We start from the raw sequence: 25,551 nt of genomic DNA, 5'->3' as shown, positions 1-25,551 counted from the left end.
GGCAGTAGTTGTTACTCAAAATGGCTGTATTCATTTTGACCGCTCAGGATGCGTTGGGATTGAGCATCCTTGTTGTAAAGCTACCTGTCATCATACCAGAAAGCCATGTGACTGTTGGCCCATAATTCACACCTAATGTACTCCTGCTGGGTGTGTTCTTCCACAAAGAAATCTACTGCTACAAAGGATTCCAGAGTTGAGTGTGGGAGTCTTTTTTTCTCCAGAATAACTACCAGCAATTCTCCTTGAAGGATGAAACAGACACCTTTGAGTGATACTATTATAGGAGAGACTCCCTATTTATTGCTATGCCCAGGGGTGACGTGTAACCCTTCATCTTTGGGATCAAGCAGATCTAAAAGTTACATAGTGATTAATTATCCATATTTATTTCAAGAGGTCATTATGAATCCCTGAAAAAGATCTGGCAGGAATCCAGGATCCTGGGCTGGCAACAGTAGATAGATAATGAATTATGATACAACTGCTCAGTGTGTGTGTGCAAAACTGATGCTATGAGGACCAAGCATTTTCAGCGCTACTGGTTGTTGCATGTGCTTGTCAGGAACTTTAAGTTCTGGTCCTTGGGCAAACACCAGAATGTTCTCCTCGTGGAATCGTGGCCCAGCCTCTCTCCTGGAACAATGTTCATAGTTGCTTGGCCTCTCCCTCAGCAGCCCCCTTTTGTGCTAGCTATCTGCACCTGTCTATGTTTTTCTTGGGGGGGGGGCAGAAAAAAGAACATTGGGAACACTCTATATTTCTGAGAGGTCTGAAGTGGAGGCAAATAAAGGGCACAGGAAGATTTATGGCCTGGAAACCTGCCAAGACGTCCATGTCCAGAAATTCCCAGGTCAGCAGAAGCTGCCTGCCCTCCGGCTTTCCCCCAGTGCCTCTAGGCTTCATGACCTGTGTGCATAGAAGCTTAGCGATGACATCTTAGTCAGTCATAGTCCTCTTAACAGCTAACGGGACTGGCTCTGGACGGAAATTGTTTCTGGAGGCCTGTTATTTACAGTCTGTTTATTCCCACAGGAAAAATATGAAGAAACGGTACATCGAACTGTATGATCTCAATAGGGATTTGTTGTCCCAGTACAAGATTCGCTGCACCAATCACACCGAGCTTCTAAATAACCTCAAGGCAATAAACCAAGCTATCCAGCGAGCAGGACGCCTGCGGGGTACGTGCTGAGAAGGGGATGGGGTGGAGCCATTCTTTTAGTGTGTGTTCATTCCTTGCTTGGCTGGAAGGGTAAAAAAGAAGGAACTGGGCAGTTTTAGGTGAAAGCTGCTCTTCATCTTAGCTTGGTGTATACATCCTCTTTGAGGACCTGTGAAAGCAGATTCTCGTATCTTCAACCAAATAATGTCAAAGTGCCAGAACTGCTTCCAAATTCCAGCCCTACAGGCTTTCTTTCCTTGAGGTGTACATTTGAGTCTGTAGTTTCCAGGGTCCTTCCAATACCAGTATGCTTCCTGAGTTGTTCAGAGGTAATGTGAGAAAGAAGATTAAGGTGGGACGTGATGGCAGTTTCAAGTATCTGAGAAGCAGCTGGAAGAAAAAGGGAGATTGGTTGTTCACTGGGTCAGTTGAAGGCAGGCCATAATGGCATTTCCCTTCTTCTTGGGAGATTAATGAGCATTAGTTTGGCACGGCTACGAATAGGGAAATCCTCATGGTTCTTCCCACTTTCATTCTGAACATATCATCTGAGGCATATTTTCGTGAAGCTTGTATTTCAGAGAGAAACGTGTGAAGTTTTCCCTTAAAGAACAGTCTTCGGCTAGAAACAAAGCACTTGCAAAGAGAAAGGGAAAGATCCTGCTTGATGCTGTAGTTTTGCTGGCATGGGATATTCAGTGTGTAAAGCCATTCCCTTTCCAGATTGGCCTTTTCCCCCCAGTGCAATACACGGGAGCCCAATCCTTCCCTTCTCTGAGCAAAAAGGCTGTCGGGAATGGCATAGAGAAGTGCTAAATGTTGGGCCAGGGCACCCTGCAGAATTGCTGAAATGGGGAGCCTCTTCCAAAGGGGAGACTGTTTTGTGAAAGTCCCCCCCACCTCAAAATCTTTACGGGCAATATATTACTTGATCTATACCAGTGTCAATGCTTACCAGAATCACAAATTGAAAGAGTGTACTCTTGTTTTCTCCCGTCATCAGATGTGTATGGAATAAGGAAGGTAGTTTTCCTCATCTCTTTGGGCTTAACTTGTTCTTGAACCAAATTGTATTGAGGAAAATGGTCTTGAAGGAATTTTGGCCTTGTTGTAGTATCTTTGTAACTTAACATTGGATTTCTCCAATGTTAAAGAAAACAATTTCAGCTTCCCTATCAGGGGTGAGGGTAAGTTGACACCACCATTTTTGATAGTAACTAAAATATAGCTGTGTGACAACAGTTTCCCCAGTCATGCTTTCTCATCATCACGTATTTCATCATGCTCTGAAGCAGACCCCTTTTGAAAAGAGCTCAAAAGGCCATGATCTTTAGAGGTCTTAAGAAAACAGAACTGCTGGAAATGTGTGGTCTTTGCCTTAAATTACTGTGCAAATCCAGCCTTTTGTTTTTTTATCCCTTTGTTTCTTACAATATGTCTACTCAAAAATAAGCCCCACTGAATTTAGTGGGGCTTACTCTCAGGTAAGTGGGTATAGGATTGCAACTATAAGGTTGAAAAGAGAATTTCCTTGTGTACTCTTGAATGCATGGAATAGAACAGTTTTAATTCACTTTTTTTTCTTTTCTTCCCCAGTTGGTAAGCCTAAAATGCAGGTAATTGCGGCTTGCCGTGATGCTATTAAGAACAACAGCATTAATACGCTTATCAAAATAATGCGTGTGGGTACGACCTCCTCTTGACCACAGACTGGAGCAGAATGCATTGGGATGATCTTTGCATCCGCCTGCCAGCCCAGTGAGATGGACTAAAAGGTGTAGCAGCAGATAGGTTGTAGCTTATCCTGTCAGATCAGCTTCCAGTGACTTCTTGGTAAGCGGAAGCCCAATGGAGCAGGATGTGTGCATATACTCCTGTGAAGAAAAATTACCGTAATAAACGTAGCAGAAGCTGAACACTGCTGCTGTGGTGCTAGAGAGAAAGAGGAGAAACACTGAGTTCCTCCTTTATAAAGATCATGCTAGTGGAGAGATGTCGTAGAATTTCCAATGAATGGACCAAAGTCTAGAACCTCAGATAGCTTATATAGCTATGTAAAGGCGTTATTAAATTACTAGTATCTTGCAGCACATAGACTCTTCAATAAAACAAACAGACCTCAATTTCCCTCTTGTCTGTGATGTTTGGGTTCATTTCACATGATGCTGAGAAGGTACGATCCAGTCTTATATGGTACAAGAAAGAAAAAGGTATATACCAAAACCTTAATATTTATAGAGCATAACAATGTTGTTGCAAGCTACTCTGGGGTCCCTGTTTTGTCAAGAGGCAAGTTAATTTGTAACAGCAGCACTTTGGCCCGTTTGAGATTTAGCTTTGAAAGAGCGAGCGTCTTTGGGATTAATATATTGTTTGACAGCTCCAACTGCTAAGAACCCGTGCATTTAGACACCACTAAATTGTTTCTTTGGTTCCAATGTTTCATGTCTAATTTTAGTTGCATTGGTGCTATGTCATCTCCTTGGGGAAAAGCGCAGCACCTTCACTATGTCTGCTGTGACTTTTGCGTAGCCGTACAAAGGAGCAATCCACAGAGACATCACAGCCAGTCAGCCTTCCTCCTCTGTCTGGGAAAAAAATTGGTCTTCAGTCTTGATACTGCTGTCTCAGAGGAACTGAAGCTTGTTAAAAGGCTGTGTAACTGTAAGCAATTTTAGGAAGAGCAAATGTACTCTTATGGAGAGGTCTGAGAGTTGCATCTCTTCCTCCCACCACTGAAAGAAGAAAACTACAGGGTTCACACACAGCAGAATCATATAAGAAAGAATGGCAAGGAACTTGATCTCTTCTCCCACTTCTTAGGTCAAGGGAATAAAGTGCACACTCTAAATTGCCAAGTAATTAGGCTCCAAAGCCCCCCCTTTAAAATACACACTTTTAGTAATCCAGCCTTCCTTTTATGGTTTATGTTTGCAAAATTAATATTTGGGTGAGTATAGTCGCCCCCCCCCCCCCCGCATTGCTGCTTTACGTTTTGAGGCTGCTGAGATCCTGCCTCAGCCAAAAGACTAATCTGAAGTTCTCATTGCTAGCCAGGAACCTCTATGCCCTGGCACAGCAGTTCAGAATTCAAAGGCCATGAATGGTCTAGGACAGCCTTCCTCAACCTGGGGCGCTCCAGATGTGTTGGACTGCATCTCCCAGAATGCCCCAGCCAGCTGGCTGGGGCATTCTGGGAGTTGCAGTCCAACACATCTGGAGTGCCCCAGGTTGAGGAAGGCTCTAGGATAAATACAAGTTTCATAAAGGGACACGCTTGATAAAGGCACAGAATTAACTTCTGTTAAGACAGCTGCGAAGAGGAGATGGCATAGCCATAAGATCTTAGCCTATAACAAAAATTGCCCCTCTGAGTTTTTTAGTAGGATATATGATCCACCGCCACCACAACTCCATGCCATCAGTCATTCATAGTAAACAAAGCAGAAGTCCCAGAATCCGGTTTGTTCAGGATGCGCTGCCGTCGGCTTCAAACTACGGTGATTAATGTACTTCACAAATTTCAGCGTCTCTCGATCTCTGTAAACCAAGGCCAAGCAGTTGGCCTCTGGATTAACCGTCAGCAGCTTGGAGAGATCAAAACAAGAAGGTTAATGAAGCAAACTAGAATCCTGATTTCTTCAGACAGGATCTACAAGAGGGAGTTCCATCAGCCTCAATGTTAAAGAAAGCACCTAACATTAAGTCTCTGAGCAGGCTTGTGTATTCTGGGCTAAAATAAAATCCAAATCCTTCAGTACGGAACTATGCAAGCTGAAAAAGTATATGTAATAATGATTCCCTGCTCAGTGGATGTTAGGAAGGACCTCAGTGTAGCCAGATGTCTGTTGGCAATTACCCAGTTCCTTTGAAACTGTGTGAGCAACATTACGAAGCCCTCACAAGAGACTTGCTCTGTCCTGCAGCTCCCAACCTTATGTGGGGACGGACCTTGGTAAGGTTGGGAGCTGCAGGACAGAGCAAGTCTTGCCCATAGGGTATGAAGACATTAAGGTAAGGCCCTTTGACAAGTCCTAGAGTCCTGCTCTTTCCTTCAAGTGGCATGTGATGTTTGGTCACAAAGACAAGCAGGTAATGCTATTTGCTGACAATTCAAGAAATGTCACCCCCTTCCTCTAGGGCAAACACATGTCAGATGTTTGAGCCAGAAGATTTACTGAAACATCTTTCAAAATGGGCTGCGGTCTGATCAAGTTGCTCATCTTGGCTTCAAAAAACAAAACCAGAGGGCATCTTACCTCTTCATCTTCACCTTTTGCAATGTATGAAGTGAACCCGCCACATTCCACGTCCCAATCTCGAAAAAGAAAAGGAAGGGGCATCATTTACGAGTTCTCTAGCAAATCCCCACACCACTGCTCAACCCTAGCTGTCTGGTCCACCAGAAAAGGTTGTATGCTAACCGAATGTACTTGTAGGGATGGGTTAGGTTTTTTAAAACAACAACACAAATACATCCATAGGCCACAAATAAAAACAATTTCCATAGGGACAGCTGTGTCAGTCTATTGCAGGAACAACTATTGCAGGCCACAAGTCTTTCACGCATTTATTATGGTAAAAGCATCTGATGAAGTGACCTCTCTAGTCCACCAATGTCATAATCAATGTGGTAGACTTTAGATGGTGCAAATCTCTTTGTTCACTAAAAACAAGGTATTGGCAGCAGCATAAATAAGACCCAATTCAATTCTAGGCCTCCCAAAACCTACGAAAATGAAGACATTTGTGGCAGTTTAAAATGAAACCAACCTTCACGCCCACAGAAGAGCAGCAGGTCAAGAGCGAACTCTGTTGTTTGGGAATCATGAACGAGGGTGTAGCAACCCTTTGTCCAACGTCTTAGCTCTCCGGCACACAGAGGGACGCTTGCGCCTGAGGGAGGAGACAACAGGAACTTTTTTTCATCCAGTGCTACTCTGGTATGCCAATGAGAAAGGATAGGCAACTGGGGGGCTGAGGGCCAAATCAAGACCCCACAGATCTCCCATCTAGCACTCAGCATAGCCTCTGGTTTGCAGGTATCCTCACCCCACTATTAAGCATTATCAGCAATATTTTTTCCAAGCTGATAATATAGGCAAAAGGCTCTTTAAGCCTTTTTCTGTAGTATGAACAGCAGTAGAGGCACTGAGAGGCAGAGCGCCTTACGATTTATGGTGCACCTCAGCTGCTCACACCTACTCACAAGCAAAGGCAGTAGATACACGGAAGGGCGCCTCTGCTGCTAAAGGCTCTCTTGCTCTTCTCACCAAGCCGGTGTGGTGTAGTGGCTGGAGTGCCGGACTGGGTGTTAGGAGATCCAGGTTCTAATCCCCACTCGGCCATGGAAGCTCACTGGGTGACTTTGGCCCAGTCAGACTTTCAGCCCAACCTACCCCACAGGGTTGTTGTGAGGACAGAAATTGAGAAGAGGAGGTTTATGTACGCCACCTTGGGTTCCTTGTAAGAATAAAGGCAGGATATAAATGCAATCAATCAAGCCATTTGCTTCCATCTCAGATCGCAGATGGTGTATCTTAAGCCAGACCAATGCATAATCTCATCTTTTGCAGGAGTGATGGGGGAACAAGAGGCCCTACCAACTTAGGAAGCTGCCTTATACTGAGTTGGACCTTTGGTTCATCGAGCCCAGTATTGTCAACGCTAACTGGCAGCAAGGGCTCTCCAAGGTTTCAGGCCAGATTCTCTGCTAGCTGTATCTGGAAATGCTGGGGACCGAACCTGGGGCCTTCTGCATGTAAGGCAGAGGATCTGTCACTGAGCTAAACTCCCTCCTACAACAGGGCTGTGTGTACTTCAAGGTGTACACAATTTAGTGCCCAGGTAATCCAAAGTTAACAACAAGGAAAGCTGAATGCCAAAACATGTCTAAAATACCAAAAAAAATGGCTTGCATTTTACATAATTCATTTTGGGTTTGCTTGTCTTAGGGAAGGGCAAGAAGCTATGTAGGACGTTCCGCTGCCCTTCTGGCTTTGGAGATTTCAGCAGCGATCGCCCAGACATTTTTAAGCAAATCCTCAGAGCTATAAGGACTAGAAACATGGTTATAAAATGAAATTTGTGCCCAAATACAACATTCCATACTCCCAAGGAATCACAGCGTACGTATAGCTGTGTCCGCTGGTCACAGTAATTATTTTTAAAAGCCTGCATGAGAGAAAAAATGCAGTGCCTTGTCAATTTGGGGGCAGATTTCCTATTGTGAAGCCAACAACCTTCAGAACAGAGGCTTGGGTTTTGTCAAATGATCATGGATCAGCATATACTAGCCTTGTGTGGCTAATGTGACCCTGAGCGAACTATTCCAGTCAAACTAGAACTACAGAGCTGTGTGATTAGGAATTCGGTCGCAAGCATTTCACAAGAGTCACACCATCAATGGGCTGTGTGGAACACGTGTCACTGCACCTAGATCTGGATGCGTTTTACATACCACGCTCCCCGTTGTAGTCCTCATTTCCTGAGGTTCTGCCAGGCTCCTCTGCATGGTCTCTGTCAGTTTCCTCTTGACTGCTCTGCTCTTGTGGGCATTTGGAGGAATCTCCTCCTGCAGCTGTGCTACCCTCCTCTTCCTCCTCAGGAGCTAAGAAATGCAGCTTCAAGCCTGTGAAGTTGGAAAGGAGCAGGAACATGGCTTCCGAGTGGAAGAGCTCCATGCAAGCCGTCAAGGTGGCTGGCAAGCTTGCCTCTTCAGCTTTTTCATAGTGCCTAAAAAATAACAGCAAACATTACTAATGGGTCAGAACCCTCTGTGCCCCTTCAAAATAAAATGTTAAAATTCTGCAAATTATACCTAGAGATTACTCAGGCAAATAGAGCTCAAGCTAGCTTGTTGGCATTCTCACCTCCGCCTCTCTCAAGATGCAGGTTTTCAAAGCATTTTTCATGGAGGGTGGGCAAGAAGTCAGAGCACATTTATAAGCTACCCTTTCTCTGAGGTCAGTGTGTGTGTGTGTGTGTGTGTGTGTGTGTGTGTGTGTGTGTGTGTGTGAGCGAGCAAGCTTTTGTTCAATTTTCTCCTTGCAACAATCCCATGAAAGAATGTGACTGGCTCAAGTTTCACAGCTGTGCATGGATTTGAATTCAGAGCTTCCTGATCTAAAGGTCAGAATTGCTTGTTTTGTGTGACATGGGTCTGCCACAAAAATGGCATCCTTATCTTGCACTTGGCCTATAACGGGAATCGCTACCCACGCCAGTCCAACAATCTATCCACTATACCACACTGGCTCACGCTTTAATGGCAGGGACAGACGATATGCTCCCTCCAGTCAGGGCCGGCGCCAGACTATTTTGCGCCCTAGGCAGGTGCGCCATACTGAAACCGCCCCCTGCCCCAGTGGCTTCCGGGCGTGCCGTTCTGAAGCCGCCGTCCTCCAGCCCCAGTGTCCTGGCTTCGAAGCCAGGAGCAGCTTCCGGCCGGGCGCTGGCTTCGAAGCCAGGATGCTGGGGTTGGGGGGCAGCGACTTTGGAACAGTGCACCCGGAAGCCACTCTAGGAGAGCAGCTTCCGGGTGCGCCGCTTGGCGCCCTCCTTTGCTTGGCGCTCTATGGCAGCGCCGGTCCTGCCTCCAGTTATCTGAGGCAGCCTGTGTGCACCAGTTCCTGGGGAACATGGGCGGGAGGTGCTGTTGCACCGTGTCCTGCTTTGTTGGTCCCTGGTCGACAGCTGGTTGGCCATTGTGTGAACAGAGTGATGGACTAGATGGACCCTCGGTCTGATCCAGCAGGCCACTTCTTATATTCTTATGAATATTAGCAATGGGGAGGTACATGAAACCATGCAAGATGCTGATGTCCCAGCTACTGACCCACAGAAGTCCACCTCAGCCCCCTCTGAGATTTCAAAGCCACAATGCTCATACATTTGGAAGGCTTTCTATAACCATGAAGACAACGAATTGGATTTAAAAAAGGCTGCCAAACTCCAGGTGAGATACCCAAATTACATTCACAGGTGAAACAGACATAGCAGAGACTATTAGCTAGGGTGAGCCCTGTTCACTGAAGAGAAAGGAGCTGTGAGAGATCTACAGACCAACCTTTTGTGAGGGGGCCCCCTGGTGCTCCATCTGAGTTCTTCCTTCTTGAGAGCTTCACAGACCAGCTGAAACTTGTCTCTCTAGGGACCAAGCACATTAAAACAGCCTTTATCGATTGATATTTATCTACAGTGATAGACAAACAATACAGTATGAAGCTACAATAAATTACTGTATGAAACCTAGGAGCCACAATAACATGGCAGCAAGGAAAAAGACAAGATTACAATTGTTCGAAGAAGTATTTGGTATACACTGAAAACCGATATGAGTTTTTTACCTGTCTACATTTGTACTGGCAGGGAGTTTCAGAGAATGGGCACTACGGTACTAAAGGCCCTATTCCAAGCTCTGATGGACTGGATTGGACCTCTGGTATCTTAGGTACCACCAGGAGGGTATTTCTTGAGTTCACAGCAACTCCATGTTTCTACCAAAACAGTATTAGCTACACTGCTTCGGTGCTTCAATTTAGGTTTTGCTCTTCCCCTGGAAAAAGTAAGGAAAGGAGGTCGCTCCAAATGGATCCAGCTAAATCAGGATTCTAACACACAGGGCTGGTTGATATTCAAGGACTACATTTATGGTGGTGGTGCCTGGACTATGGAACTCCCTCTCATCAGTGCCAAGCTGGAAGCCTTTTAAGTCCTAGGTAAAAATGACCATGTTTTTCTAGGCCTTTGTGGTTTTTAAATGGATGGCTTTAAAATGGTTCAATGATCCTATTGCAGGTAAAAATGCTGTGGTTTTATTTTTAAATTTTTGTTAAAGTTCTGTATTGGATTGTGGGGTAATAAATAAATATTTTCCCACTAAACTCATCCTGCTGATGCCTACCACTCAGCACAAATATTTTGATTCCAGATAGTGTGAAGGAAAGAAGGCTCCGAAAGTGCAGTCACTGCCAATGTCAATTTTTTTAAAACGTCTGCGAAGTGAGGCACATTGTATCAAACATGCAGCAACATCCTGGTTTAAAATCTACTACTTAATATACATTTTAATTGTCTAACTAATACAAAAACAAATAAGATACACTAACCCTAACCCACAGATAGCATCTCCATACTCTCCAAAGTTCACAACACTGATAAAACTTGAACACGTATATTTTCTTGAGGGTTGTTCTTGTTCCAAAAGAGAAGGAACGGAACCCAAAGCTATTCTTAAATCTTCAAACCAACCTAGAACATATACTGTTCTCTCCCCCCTCTTAAAAGCTACACAATATGTTTAAAATTACCGCATTAACTCAGACTTGTTAATAAAGCTGCAAAAGTTACTAGCCTGCTAGGGGGCTAACATCCTGCATTTCCATGCTGGCCATGGAGGCAGGAAGCCAACTTCTCCATGGAAGCGCAAGATACTAGCCTCTTAGCAAACGAATAACAAATTGCCTTTTTTTTTTAGCAAGCGGTCTGTCTGGCAGAGAACGGGTGAAACTTCCCTTCCTACGTAGCGGACTGGCAGAGAAGGAATAGAGCGATCCCTCTTCCCCTCCCTTACCAGCCTGCCCACCCACCTGCATGCAATTTCTTGTTGCCTATGGCTTCCAGGCATTTCTTAAATACACAGCTGCAGAATCTTAATGAATGGTTTCCTCTCATCTCAAAGTTCTCAGGGCAAGAAACAACAGATTTAAGAACATATTTTTCTTTGTTCCAAGATAAATTTCATTTGCAAGCCAAAGGGCTATGGCAAATACATAAAGAAATCAATGCAATAATACAGAATTCAGTTTTCAAACCCTGCATCAAAACATGTGCACATTGCAGGGGTACAAAGGAACAGGCTTTGATACAAATTAAAGCTCTGGATCTCAACAGCAAATCCAGTTCTCAACTTCTGACCATTCTTGCTGCCAAAATAAAAAGAGTTCACACAGGAGTAAGCCCCATTGAACATAGTGATATTTACTTCTGAGTAAACATGCATAGGACTGCACTGTTGGTGTGTTTCATAGGCATTCACGCCACTCAAGAGAAAATGTAATCATTCCTGCAGGTTGCAGTCAACACAAATGAGAGAGACGTTTCAAACGACCCTATAGACCGCTCAAAGAAAAAGGGAAATAAAGACCCCCACTTCTTCCTCACCCCACAATTGCCCAGAAAGTACTGAGTGAAGTTGCAGGGTAGGAGCTGGACTTCCAACGCTCACCTTGAGAAAATCCTTCAGCAAAATCTCAGACCGATCTTCAAATTCCTCTTGGATCTGAGCCTGGGAATCTATGTCCAGATAAATGGGATTGATCCAGTCATATAAGATTTCATGCTAAGGAAAAATGAAAGAGAGGGAGGAGAAGCCCAATAAAATCTCCATTACGGCACCAAAAAGCCTTTCCGAAAGAAAACCTTCCTGTTCGCAGTCTGCATCTCCATAAGGAAGAGGTGGGCAATGGTGAGAGATGATGGGAGTTGCAATCCAACAATATCTGGAGGAGTGCTGACATCTGTGATGCACATTTCTAAAATTAGATCTGAGGCTGGAACTAGATGTCACCTTGGCAAATGCATATTCCCAAATCCATGTTTGCTGAGATAACATGAATGCAGAGGCAGAGAGCTCATTTGCAGAGAGAAAGATAGTGGTCCCCACTGATTCTCCCCTGCAAATGTCCCCATAAGCTGTTTTCCCCACAGCTCAGCTTTCTCCTGATTTCAGATACTAGCCGCGGTGGGAGGGGAGATACGATAAAACACAAGCTGCGAACATTTGCAGAGGAGAATCAGGGGCAGGGTAAAGTGTATCTCTCCAGCCCTCCCATTTTCTCCTACAAGCACATCAAGTTGGTTTATCAGGAAAAGCACAAGGGTTCTTTCCAGATGGACAGCTCCTTGCACTACCAATTGAGCAACTATTCTGTCTATTCCTCCTTAATAGATCTTTGTGGAAAGAACAAATACGGAAGCAGCAGTGGGAAAAACTGGGAGGGTTACAAATAGAAAATGATGTCTGGATCCCCCATAACATTTTGTGAATGAGGCAGGTCGATTGCATGATAAAACCTTGTGTGGAAGCACCCAGAGCTGGAAATCCCATGTTTTCTTCCAGGCCACGTGAAGTGCCATCTTGTAATTCTCATAACCGGTTCGCATGTCACAGCAGCAATTCCTGGGTTGTTTAATCTAGGAACTGCTGAGGCCAAGCAGAGCGTGCAAGCATTTCCCTTTTCATGACACCTGAAGCCAGAAACTCTGGGTTGCTTATGGGTTAAAGAACCCAGAGTTAACCCAACAACAAACCACAGGCAATTGTTGGGTTAATGTTTGGATGTCATGAAACAACCAAGAAATGGAGCATTCCTGGGTTAAGTGAAATCGGAACTGGTTCGTACGCTCCACTCATTCCCGGCAATTCCTGCATTGAACAAACCAGGAATTGCTGCTGTGACATGTGAACTTCCTCTCAGGAAGCTGAATTCCTAGCCTAATACCACTGTATGCTTTCAGTGTACTGCTGCAGACTCTTGGCATATACACAACTCTGGGCACAGCAGATGCATCATGTACAACACCTGGAGAAACTGGCAACATGAAGATATGCACCTTCTCTATTTCTTATAATATTTTCTCCCTTTTACTTCATGAATGAAAACGAAGGCCAGTTTGTAGCACCCTTGGATTAAAATCTGGTAGGGCTACCAGTCAGCAATTCTGCCTTTAGGCTGCCAGTCGGCAATCTCTATCTATTAGATACACCACTCCCTGCCCCTCAATTCTAGTGGCCTTAATTTTAGCCCTCAGGAGTTCTTGCTCCTGCAAGCAGATGATATGGCAACCTAGTGAGAAAGAGGAGGAGAGATCAAGGTGGATTCAGGTTCCCCCTCAACTAAGTGGTGAGAACGCTGTGAAACAAGGTCATCATCTAAGCCCAAACTTGAAGGGTAGCACAGCTGAGGGGGTGGGGAGGAGCAACATTTGCTTACATCATGAGGGACGTGGGGGACCCGTGGGGGGAGGGGCTCAACATGGCGCGCCGGCCTTGCGACCGAGGGGCCGTGAAACCAGCCACTCACAGACAAACGGCACTTCTCTTTGGAAATGACTTCAGACACCTGGGATGGAGGTAAAACCAAAAGAACACGCTGTTAGCACTGATTTTTCAGACATAGGGACTGATTAAAAGTTACAAATGGGTTACAGCCTGCTACTAAGTTTTTTTCTTTAAGGAGTTTTGTCCTGCCCCATCCTGGAGACTGGACAGTGCAGCAATACTTGAAAATAAAATTACCAACTAAAGGTCATGAAATACCAGAGACTAAAGCTACTACTAAGCGAGCTTAATTGCTCAAAATAAAACCACCCAAGCAGGCATTCGGGGGTTGGGGCACTCCTAGATGGAAGTGCCAGTGGACTGACTAGGGCACAGAGTCAGGCTGACACTCCTGCTGGGCTCTTTTCCTCCTCTCTACTTCCTGCTTTCTGGCCCAGCAGACAAAAGGCCAAGGCAGTTGTCAGTGGAACCAGGAGCAGAGAGCCAGGAGTTGCTTTAGGAGGTCAAGATAGGAGATCACACTAGTAGCTGAGGAACAAACCAAAATACCAGCCCAAACAGGAAGTGGTTTATTTTTAGCCCTTCCTCTCTAGGAAGGCACAATGACCAGATAGGACCAACGCTAGAGCCTGCAGAGCGGAGGGCTCCCAGTTCTTATTTATTTATTTATTACATTTCTATACCGCCCAATAGCCGGAGCTCTCTGGGCGGTTCACAAAAATTAAAACCATTCAAAGTATAAAACAACAGTATAAAACCATAATATAAATACAATATAAAAGCTAGTGGCTCCTGACAAACTATAGCACACAACAGAGTGGCACTATAAACACACCGTGTAAGGCTTTTTCAGCATCAGCCACTCACAATTTAAAACCTTTTGAGGACATAAGAGTAAAGAGTGCCTTTAATTCAGGAAAAAGAAAAGCTGCCAGAGGTTTGGGAATCACTGAGGAAGGTCAATAGGTTTATCCCTGGGAGAAACAGGTAGTAATCTGGAAATCTATGAATGCTGTCCTGTCTCTTCTGATGACTTCCGATTGTTAGGACTAAAAGGGATACTGCCAGAGTATGGTGTTACCATGTTCTCTTTCAGGAACAAGGGAAGCCCTAAACTGGAAAATCCCTTTATACTCAGCACTAGTCAGGTGAACCAACGGAGCAACCAGATTCCACCCAGCCCAGCCAGTGATCAGATCAGACATGTGTAGGTAACACATAAAACTGAGGACGTCACTCAGATGACAACAGGTCAATAGCCATGGGGGCAGGGGGAAGAAGAGGGAATATCCTTCAAGGATATTCTGTCTCCCTTCTTACATGTCTACCTTTCACTTCAAGAAGTCAGAGAGAAAATAAGCCTCACATTGTTTTCTTTCTACTGATAAATAAAAACATGCAGGCTGGATTTTACTTAGTAAGATGGGAAGAGGTAATTTTTTCTCCCACTTCCCAGTGTTTTGATGACTAGCAAGTATGTGGCAAGTTTTTCTTTATTATTATGAAAATAAATCATTTGAGTTGAGGACATTTTAAAAATGATCGGTTGAGGGGAGTGACTTTGAAAGCAAGAGACGTTGCTGATGTGGGACACAGGATCCTTCCCATCCCTGTAACTTACTTCCTCAGCTGAGTTTTGATACTTGAAACATGCTCAGCAGGGGGGGAAACATTCAGGAAGAGAGGTTGAAGGAAAATAAGCTAAAGCTGTGGGGAGGACACATCTATGTAACTGTGCACCACTTTTGCTGTTAAAAAAGAAGCAGAACTCCCTTTCTTTCTACATATTGTGGCAGTTCCATGTTGAAAACAGACAGAAATGATACCATCAAAGTTAGTGGACTCAGGGTTGCAGCAGCCCCCTAGAGAGAATCAGACTCCAATTCCCAAGATTCCTATGCAAGCAGAAAGCAGAGTCCAAGGAAACTTGTGAGAGACATTCAGATGCCATACCAACAATGGCTTAGGAGAGGGTGTGGCCCTGGGTCAGCCTCAAAGCCCACCACACCCACAGAATTGGAAGGGGAAGTCAGGGTAACAGAGACCAGAAGGGACGATGAAGGTGCATGTGCAGAGACAAAAATGGTTTCTTGCCTGGTGGTAAGAGACTGGCGATACTTCAAAGAAAGTGAGCGAGTTCCATGAAGGGATGATCGACTTGATGATTTGCAAAGGTTCGAAGTTCTCTGCTGGGGGAGAAAGTATCGCACAACATGAACAATTGAGTCAATAGATCTGGAAGTATAATCCACTCATATTTCTCTAGACTGACCATGAAGCCAGGGAGGAATTGCATACTTTGTGCCAGGGTTTCACTCGTTGCTCCTTCAGGTCAGTTTTTTCCATTAACAAGTATCCGCCTTTGTGTGGGCTCTGAATATGGAGTGCAGCCTATAGGAACAGATGGCATCGAATCCATAGTGGGATGGGTACATTCAGGCTTACAAGCTGGGCTTCAATTGTAAACTAAGCGGTGCCAAGACTCAGCCCTGGCCTGAAGCCACACCCCATGCCCAAGATACATAGGAGCCTGCTGGAGTTAGTCAATAGCGAGCAAGCAAGATGCCCAAAGTTTGCACTAGAAGATAAAGGCACCAGTTGAAGCTTCTAAGTGGTTATAAACACACGAAGATGCACTGGTCCAACGAGCAGAGCACAGTCTACTCACATCAGCGTTAACTCTCCAAGGAAGGGTGCTGAACCTCTTTCAGCTTAAGGGCCGAATTTCATTTTGGAGAAGCTCTTGGGGGCCGCACTCTAGCAGTGGGTGGGATGGGCCCCCAAAATCAAAGATAACAACAGATTGTAGCTTAAAGGATCTCTTCTCGGTCATCCCAGAGTGCAGGACATGGAATAATGGGCTGAAGTTACAGGAAGACAGATTCTGGCTGGACATCTGGAAAAACTTCCTGTTAGAGCAGTACAACAATGGAACCAATGGCCTAGGGAGGTCGTGGGCTCTCCCACCCTAGAGGCCTTCAAGAGGCAGCTGGACAGCCATCAATCAGGGATGCTTTAAGGTGGATTGGACTCGATGACCTTATATGCCCCTTCCAGTCCAACTATTCTATGAAAGTTCTTACTGTCAGCCACTAAGCCTTAAGAGGCACTTCAACCTATTAGAATGAAGAAAAAACTGCTCAAACGCCACCAAATGATTGGTGGTTGGGGGAAGTGAAGGAGATGGGTTCTTAGGAAGGAGTGTGGCCATTTGGGGAACCCCAGAGGGCCAGACTGGATTTGGCCCCCGGGCCTGAGGTCCCCCACCCCTGCTCCAGAAACTCAGGCAGAGGCCTTCCCCAGCCCTGCAATCCAAGATCTTTTATGTGGAAATACTGGGAATTGAACATAAGTACCAACGCATGCAAAGAATTCGCTCCCGTGCCTCCGAGCAAATGGCTGATGCAAGCAAACTTTGGTCGTAACGAAACTCAGAACAACAGAACAGGCAATTTCAATCTGCAGAAAAGACCACAGTAAGTAAACCTAGCAGTACTAGGTGCCCTTGTGTGAGAAATAGTCCAGTACTTTCATTTTCATAACAGGCTTCACTTGTGAGGTCCACCGTTATCAACTGATGCAACATTACGGAATGTTCACAAAAAGTCCTAAGTTCCGTTGTCAGAGTGCAACTGCTGTGGTGAAAGCAGGTGGGTTGGTGAGGGAGGGGGCCTCACAGAGGTGGTAGAGACAAGGGGGGTTGTGGGAGGTTTTTAGGATACGAAAAGGGGCTGCAAGGAAAACACTGAAGGAGAGAAGGTGGTGGGAGAGAAAGGTGCGTAACGTATATTTTTGTTATAGTATTATTATTATTGCATTTATATCCCTCCTTTTATCCTCTTTAAGGAACCCAAAGCACCATACATAATCCTCCTCTTCCTCCATTTTATCCGCACAACACCAACAACCCTGTGAGGTAGGTTGGGCTGAGAGTCTGTGACTGGCCCAAAGTCACCCAGTGAACTTCCATGTCCGAGTAGGGACTAGAACTCGGATCTCCTGACTCCCAGTCCAACACTTACATGAATCTCATTCCTCTGGCGCGCGCGCGCGCGCACACACACACACACACACACACACACACAGACTTACAGATGGCAGCAACCTTACATAAAGGAAAGTTAGCAATGCTGTTACTGAATAAAAGCATCTGTGATTACGATGGAGCCTTTATTTACTGAACTTGGTAGGCGGCGAGCTTCATCTCTGTTAGAGAAAATACTGCTGAAGAACTGGCATACAATTTCCCACTTACCGTCTGTGCTGAACAGGTCCAGGGTGCCCCCATCATTCTTATCCCACGGCGGCACAAGGTAAAGAATGAAGGCGATTCGCCGCCCCTCCAACTCGTCGTCATGGCACAGCAGGGTATCTGCAACAACAGGAGACATAATCTTCATTGTGTAAGTTACGGAGGAGTGTATTGGGCGCACCTGGCCAAACTACCAGGCTCCAGTCTTTTGCTCGAACTCCAAACAAATGATACCCTTCTGAGATGTCCTTCCCAGTCTGCCCTAGCAACACAACAATCACACCTCTGCAATGGATGCTGCAGGAGTTTGCTCACCTGTATACTCATATTTAGCACAAGAGAGATCAACAGTTGACTCCAGCTCCACTTGGGCCACCTCAGAAAGCCAAGCCTGGAACTCTTCAAAGAGAACTTTTCTGAAAGAGGAGAGAGAATGTGGAGTGGCAGCCTGCAAAATCTCAACTACATCAGATGCCTGACCTTTTCCCATCTGTTTTCAAAAAGAAAAACAAGTGGATCCGTCACAAAAGCGGCTGTCTATTGGATGCTTTTCCAACGTTTTGGAGAACGTCTCCTTTTTCAGGGGCTGCCTGCACTATCTATAGGCATTGCAATAAATGGCCATTAACCTCAAGCAGACCAGTCTGGACAATTTGCATCTCCTTTCTTTTCTAAATAAGATATAAAGTGGCAGTCGCTGCTAAGTTTTCAGTGCTGAATGTCAGACACGTAGGAAACCCCCCCACCCCGCCCTTCTGACTTGGCCATCATCACCCAAAGTAGCCTTTGGCAGGGTGCAAAGCGACAATTTTACCTTAATGCAGCAATGTGAGGCTCTCCTCTTTTCTTCAAGTCATCTGACTTTGCACATGCAATAGGAAAGAACAAGTTATAACTGTTTGCATTCTTCTTCAAATGGTATGTATGAGAACACCTAAGGGAAATAAATATCCTGATATTGTTTCTCTGCACATTTTCCGTACAGCAGGGACCAGCAACTAGAGGCCCTAGGGCCAAATCCAGTCAAGAGTATCACCAGCTGGTCCTCTACATTGCCATCCTACAGGCAAGAGAGGTGGGTGAGGAGAAGGACTGCGGCAACCAGATGAGCTGGCAGTCACTGGAGGGAAAATCTTGTACAGCACATAAACTGCTCCCTAAACTGCCCCCCCCCCATGCACCCAACTATACTGTGGTCAGCTTTTGTAATGAAGGGCAATTATTTGCTCCAGGAACAATGTCAAAGACTGCCTGGCAAGGAGAACACATACAAATGGAATGGACCTGAGGCTATATTGGTCTCCCAGCAGCATTCTGGGAGAGGTGGAGCAATGGCTGCAGCTGCTCTAAAGATGGTTATGCAACTTCATGGGTGGTGCATGGAATGGATTTGATCCCTATGTTATAATCATAACAACCACTGCTCCTGAAAAACTGGTGTTGCATTTTCTATAATGATAGCTGGCATTCCCAAATAGGCTTGACCTGAGTGGACTGATAAGACTAGAGCAGACTGTGTAAGCCAAAACTCTTCCTATGCCCTGAGAAAGGGCAGATCTCCAAATGTCTCTTTTCACCTACTGATTCTCTGCATAGGGCTCCACAAAGGATTTCAAATATGAATTTGCATTCTGCAGCCTTCAAGACCCTTAAACAATTGGAATCTGCCCGAATAAGAACGGCCTGAAATGGGCAGTACATCCCTCGTTCCTTCCTCAGTTCTATCACCAACAGACCCTGATCAGTCCTCACCTTCCCAATTTACTTATGTGAAAATCAGTTCTGCAAGTAAGCAAGTGTCATCTGATGTTCCTTCATTCTGGTCATACAGCAGGCCTCCCTAACCTGGCGCCCTCCAGATGTGCTGGACTACAACTCTGGCTGGAGGATTCTGGAAGTTGTAGTCCAGCACATCTGAAGGACCCCAGATTGGAGAAGGCTGTCCTAGTCTCAGAACCTTAAAAACACACAGTTAAAGCTGAATTTGTGCTAAAGCTACCCATTTACCAGACACCTTGACAACCCTCTTCTGTTAATATTGTTGGTGGGAATAGGGGCAAACGGGCAGCTGTTTCTGATTTTGGAAGGCTCTGATAATTCACAATCCAGGGACATTGGAAGGTTGCCTCTCCCTGTTTTCTGTACATTTCAGAAATATTATTTGGCATGTGTGATGAAGCAATTTAGTCCCCCCCCCTTCCATGCATGCCAGCTTGTTGAAATTAAGCCCAGGTTGACTGGATAAGGGAGGGAATGGAAAAGCAGAGGCATGTGACAAGCAGGTGGGACTGCTTCTACTTTATAAGCCACAGAAAATGCAGACAAAGGGATAGAGGACGTGCAGGTCAGAGACACATTGAGAGGGAGGAAATGTAGCAGTGAAATCACCGGATAGGAAGAAAGACCCTTGGAACAGTTAATTGATTTGTAGGAGAGGGATAGATCTCAACCCTCCCATAGGATGAATGGGGGCTCTGAGGCCCAAAAGGAGAGACCTGGAATGGTTCCAAGCCCCATCTTTGGACATAAAGGGGAAAAAAAAGGAAAGGAACCTCTCGTGCAAGCACTTGAGTCATTGCTGATTCCTAGAGGGACGCCTGCTTTCGCTGACGTTTTCTTGGCAGACTTTGCAGCGGGGTGGTTTGCCATTGCCTTCCCCAGTTGCAGTTACCTTTCCCCCAGCTAGCTGGATACTCATTTTACGAACCTCGGAAGGATGGAAGGCTGAGTCGACCTGAGCCGGCTGCCTGAGAACCAGCTTCCTCTGGGATCGAACTCAGGCCGTGGGGAGAGTTTCGGCTGCAGTAACTGCCGCTTACCACTCTGCGCCACACGCAGAGGGGCCTGAAAATGCTCTAGGATCTTGTCGAGCCCACAGTATGCATAGAATCATACGAAGTTGCCTTATCCTAAGTCAGTCCATTAAGGCCAGTACTGTGTCTTCTGACTGATATCTGTTCTAAAAGGGCTCAGGCATTGGTCAGAGATCTTTTCAACTAGAGTTGACGGGGACTGCCCCAGGGATATTCTGCTGCAAAGCATGTGCATACATTAGGAACATAGGAAGCTGCCCTATACTGAGTCAGGCATTGGTCCATCTAGCTCAGTATTGTCAACACTGACTAGGCAGCAGTGTAGGTTTCTCCAGGGTTTCAGGAAGGAGCTACAGCCCCTCCTCTGAGAACAGCAGTTGACAATATAAAGTATTATTAAGAACAACACATCTTCGGGTCACCAGTCAGGGTTTTGTTTATTTATTTATTAGCAATATTTATATACCACCTCATTTGCAACAAATCCTGAAACGGTTTCTTCTTCTTCTTATTATTATTAATTTATATAGCACCATCAATGTACTTGAGGAGTGGCTATATTTGCTTTTCTTTGTAGCACTAGGTTTGGCAAAACTGACTGAGGAATCTGGAGTTATATTCAGACATGTTTATATTCAGATGCATTTTGGACAATGTAGGTTGATCTGTGGAGAGGGGAAGGGGAGATATGGTCACACCGTGCAGAAAGACGGTATTCAGGACCCACCTGTAGCTATGATCCTGGGATAATTTCCCCCCAAACACGTACCTGTTTGAATTTGTACAAGTCGTTGCACTTTTCATGGAAATCCAAGCTCAAAAGTTCTTTCTGTAACCCTTCTAAAAAGCCTTCATTCTGTATAAAGTTTGGGATGATGCAGTGGTGGAAGGGAACAGGATCCAGCACAATAGCCTCTAGCAAAAACACAACAGATGACAGCTTCCTGAAACAGATTCTTAAAATAATGCTGCCTTCTTTGCTTTTTACTCTGCTATTTAGTTGTACATATAACTCATGCAAATTTCTCAGCTTCAACAAGGTTGGTAATTTACCAAGTCAATTACTGATAACATTTAGGAAATGCTGCAGAATGAAGAAGCACAGGAGGTATGGGTCACTTGGTACTCAATTTAGGAATGCAAGAGAAGCCAGAGTGCATCCCTTAACCTCTGATAAACAAAGGCTGGCTCAGTGGTTAAGAGCACTCTGCACATGCTCCTTTCAAGCCAATTCTATGATGTGGGCAACTCAAAGGGCTTCATGCAGTGGTGCTTTACCTTCACTTCATTACCACCCACTAAGTATGCAACATTATCATCACATGTCCCCACCCAGTGACAAATAAAAAATTACGACATTAAAAAGGGCACTCCATACAAGGCAGCAGTATTCTGATATGTAGATATAGTGATGATATATGCATACGACAGGCAGATCTCAGGTATACCTTCAATGACACCCTTGAGCCAGACTCTCATTGGCCAACTCGTAAATGTTAGGCTTATTTGAGCCCACGACACTTCCTGGAGAAGCTGTTCCTTGTTTATCTTTCTTGCTGTTACAGTGTCCTTTCCCTTGTTTTCTTTCTCAGCTTATCACACGCCATCGATTGTAAGATGCACACTAATTTCAGTACCACCAACAGAAAAAAATCCCTAAGAAACACCCGCGATTTTAAGACGCACCCCGTTTTTAGAGATGTTTATATGGGGGGAAAAGTGCGTCTTAGAATCAAAGAAATAGGGTAGTCTCATGGGGATGGAAGATTATTATTATTTGTTGTTGATTCTTTTTTGTTGCCAAAAGTGGGGAAGGCACATTCTTGTTTGATTCCTCTTTGCTGTGTGCCACTATTTTAACGACAGAGAAATCGAGGATCTGGAATTTAGCCCTTAGGGGTGAGCTGTATCCAACAACTCTCCTCTGCTAGACGTCACAAGCCATTGCACGGAGGGAGAAGGGGCTACCTGGAATCCCAAATGTGCCTCTGCAAAAGTTCTGTCCTTCAGAAAATTAATGGTTTAATGAGAGCCTGGCTCAGCCCCAGAACTTTACTTTTAATGGCAAGATTCATCGCTGCAACATTTGACTGGAAAAGGTTTCTAAGGTAGTGACTTTTGAACTTTTTGATTTCAGAGAACCCGTCCCATCTCAATCTACCTGCCAAGGAGGTACGACTGAGGGTAGGGAGTGGGGAAGTGTTTAGAGGTACAATATCCTGTTCATATGGAGTCCTAGGCAGGCACGTTGGGCTTCACTGTTCACTGCTGAACCACATGAGCCGAGATCATATCCCCAGATAAATTTCTGGCTCAGATGAAACCCTAATATATATATATATATAAGGTGCCAGAACGCACACAACTACTCGAACCACTAGTGGAGAAGGATGATTAACAAGAAACCCATTTATTATTATACAAAAATTACATTACAAAAATTTGATTATAACCACTACTGTGGTTATAATCAGACACAGCTGCTTTCCGCGTTTTTCTTCAGACCATAAACAGACAGGCCGCCTTCAATTGGAGGGGTTTTCTCCCCCGCAAGAAAGTTTTTGGAGGATGAATATCCTATAATTGACGGTTTAACTTGATATGGCGTTTGTTCTGAGGAAGCTTGAGCAGTGAAAATGGGAAGTTTATTGCAAAATCCTGTCAACAACTTACAACGCTGGAAAGAATAAAATATAATAAGAACAAACCTTATTTATAATATATCCGTGAACATATGTTTATGTACTGATGTATAGCCAAACGTGTTTAATAGACTAAAGTGTGTTTTTGTTGGGCTATATCAGTGGTTCCCAAAGTGGGCGGTACTGCATAGGGGGGCGTTAAGAGGCAAAGAGGCGATAGGGGGGCGCTCAAGGTGGTCTTCTCTGTGCCAGGAGTTTTGGTAACAGAAGGAAATTTCTGATGGCTATCCTGCACTATGGAGAGTGGTTCAGAAGCTCCTGGTTGCATTTCCAACATCATATTTGGTGGAATGTGGTTTTAGTGTGGTCTGCCTACTTCTCTCCAAGCAAAGAAATCGACTCCAGATTACTAAACATGGTGATTTAAGACTCACGTTAAGTGACTTTAAACCACATTGGAAACTGGTATCACTTCACATCACATTAAGAATTTACAGAATAGTGAGGTACTCTACCCTAGTTACTAAATGTGATATCTAATATTCTTGCTAAATGACTATCAGACTTTGAAAAGATGGTACCTGAGAGAACTCCTTCTCCCTTACCAACCTGCTCCTGGTGGTTCCACATAGTTCCATCCTCCGATTGGAATCCACCAGGGGCAGAGCCTTCAGCATGGTGGCCCCCCTCCTGTGGAATTCCCTGCCTCTGGAGGTCAGGCAGGCGCCAACCTTGTACTCCTTTCGGCGCCTCCTGAAAACATCTTTATTCCAAGAAACCTTTCCTTAATTTGCAGCCTTGAATCTGTTTTTGCTTCTTTAAATTTTGTTTTAACTGTTTTATTCTGTTTTTATTTTCATTTTATCTTGTACACAGCTCCGAAATTTTCCATGGGGAGCAGTATATAAATATTCTAAATAAATAAATAAATAAATATCACTGGATCAAGTTCATCAATTATGTTTAATTGAATAAACTAAAAAAATGTAATTGGATTTTGAATATATATTCAATTAATTGTTACTGTTTTGAATTTTATTGTTATTCTCTTCCTTAGTGGGTCGTTAAAATCCGCTATTCTGAATAATGATTTTTACAGGGTAGAGTAGGGGGCGCTGGGCATGAGTTTGTGGAACCAAGGGGGCGGTGACCTGAAAAAGTTTGGGAACTGCTGGGCTATATTATAGACTTGCATTGTCTTATAGGAGGAATAGCATTCTAATTATTGGTTTATTGTATTATAGTACCCAACACCACTATTGTCTAATAACTATGGGATACATCAGCTTTTTTGTAATTTTTGTATAATAATAAATGGGTTTCTTGTTAATCATCCTTCTCCACTAGTGGTTTGAGTAGTTGTGTGCGTTCTGGCACCTTATATATATATATTACTCATTTAAAAACTACCGCCTTCTATTTGTTTGTGTTCAGATGAAACCCTGCCAAACTTCTCCTTGGTCCTTATTCATCATCCTGCCCTTCTACGTGGCTTCCTCCCACTATTTTATCCCTGCAACAACCCTGCGAGGTAGGTTGAAACGCAGTGACTGGTCCAAACAAGCTTCACGGCCAAGTGAGGATCTGAACTCGGGTCCAAGTTCAACATTCTGCCCCAGCCTTCCCCAACTTGGTGCCTTCCAGGTGTGTTGGACTACAACTCCCATAACCCTCCAGCACGGAGTCCGGTTTCCCCGCCTCCCCCGCAGTCTGAAGCGGCAGAACGCGGCCACCGCTCTCCCGCCTCCATGAGGACTAGAGCCTTAGAGCTGACCATTCAAAACGGGCTCCAGGACCGAGCTCCCCTCCACCTCAAGGGCGAGGCCGCGCCTCGCACCCGCTTCCCAACCGCCCCTTCCCCGCGCTCCAGAGACCCTCCTCCTACCGTGGTCGAGCGCCTCCTTGCGGGCCCAGGCCGCGGCCACTTTCTCCCTCATGAGCGGCTCCCTCACGGCCGCAGAGAACGCGGCGCGCACCTCCCGCTTGACTCGCTTCTTCGCCGCTTCTCCATGCTCGGGAGGAGGAGGAGGAGGAGAAGAAGAAGAATCTCCCTCAGCCAGCGACGGGCCTTTACGCCTTCCACTCATCATCCCCTCACGGCACGCGCGCCCTCTGCAGAAAACTACAACCCCCGTCATGCCTCGCGCGAAGCTGCATGCTAAAGGCGGGGCTAAGTCCTGGCTATCCAATCGGCACTGGGAGCGCGGGAAGGCCCGGATATATGCGTAGTCTGAGGGAAATGGGGCGAAACCATTGGGATAGAAAAGGGCTTGCCGGACTTTTATAACTCCGCCGTGCCTGCGGTCTTTTTAATGTACTCTATGGTCTCAGAAAGTAGACCTCCTGATATTTTGGACTCCAACTACCAGCATTCCTAACCATTGGCTGTGCCTGTAGGGGCTTCTGGGAGCTGAAGTCCAAAAAAATTAAAATTTCGGGTTCTACTTTCTGTCCACGACCGCTTTATGAAAAAGTTGGTGAGGGGAAAAGCTCTTATTGGGAGCCAAAGATAAATGGAGGCCGGTTTCTGACGTCCAATACGCGTGCGCCGTCGGCAGCTTATCCTCTGCGTGTTCCCATTGGCTGCGACCTCCTCGGGTGACGTCCGCGGCGGG

General features: G+C 45.2%; 2 protein-coding genes across 4 annotated transcripts in view; one reads left to right on the top strand and one right to left on the bottom strand.

Annotated features, from left to right (window-relative positions):
• BBS2 (Bardet-Biedl syndrome 2) overlaps positions 1-3,328 on the top strand; it is a 40,775-nt gene extending 37,447 nt beyond the window's left edge. For 2 of the 3 annotated variants that reach the window (XM_063141356.1, XM_063141354.1), the window contains exons 17-18: positions 1,036-1,184; positions 2,762-3,328. In XM_063141356.1, the coding sequence (XP_062997426.1) occupies positions 1,036-1,184; positions 2,762-2,868 (256 nt within the window). In that variant the 3' untranslated portion in view covers positions 2,869-3,328. The remainder of the gene's footprint in view (positions 1-1,035; positions 1,185-2,761) is intronic. The other variant, XM_063141355.1, reaches the window with a different exon arrangement.
• Positions 3,329-4,413: 1,085 nt separating this feature from the next.
• Positions 4,414-25,029, bottom strand: OGFOD1 (2-oxoglutarate and iron dependent oxygenase domain containing 1). Its single transcript, XM_063141519.1, has 13 exons — positions 24,822-25,029; positions 21,064-21,209; positions 18,296-18,342; positions 17,797-17,897; positions 17,485-17,601; positions 15,324-15,415; positions 13,162-13,290; positions 11,394-11,507; positions 9,234-9,313; positions 7,626-7,900; positions 5,939-6,061; positions 5,425-5,483; positions 4,414-4,752 (listed from the first exon to the last, which is right to left on the bottom strand). The coding sequence occupies exons 1-13, from the start codon at positions 25,024-25,026 to the stop codon at positions 4,591-4,593; spliced, it is 1,650 nt and encodes a 549-aa protein (XP_062997589.1). The 5' UTR covers positions 25,027-25,029; the 3' UTR covers positions 4,414-4,590.
• Positions 25,030-25,551: the final 522 nt, after the last annotated feature.

The sequence above is a fragment of the Elgaria multicarinata genome, chromosome 14 (genome assembly GCF_023053635.1).
Source record: "Elgaria multicarinata webbii isolate HBS135686 ecotype San Diego chromosome 14, rElgMul1.1.pri, whole genome shotgun sequence".
Taxonomy (NCBI): Eukaryota; Metazoa; Chordata; class Lepidosauria; order Squamata; family Anguidae; genus Elgaria; species Elgaria multicarinata.
The sequence above is the reverse complement of the archived record's forward strand: the minus strand, read 5'-3'. Positions and strand labels throughout refer to the sequence as shown.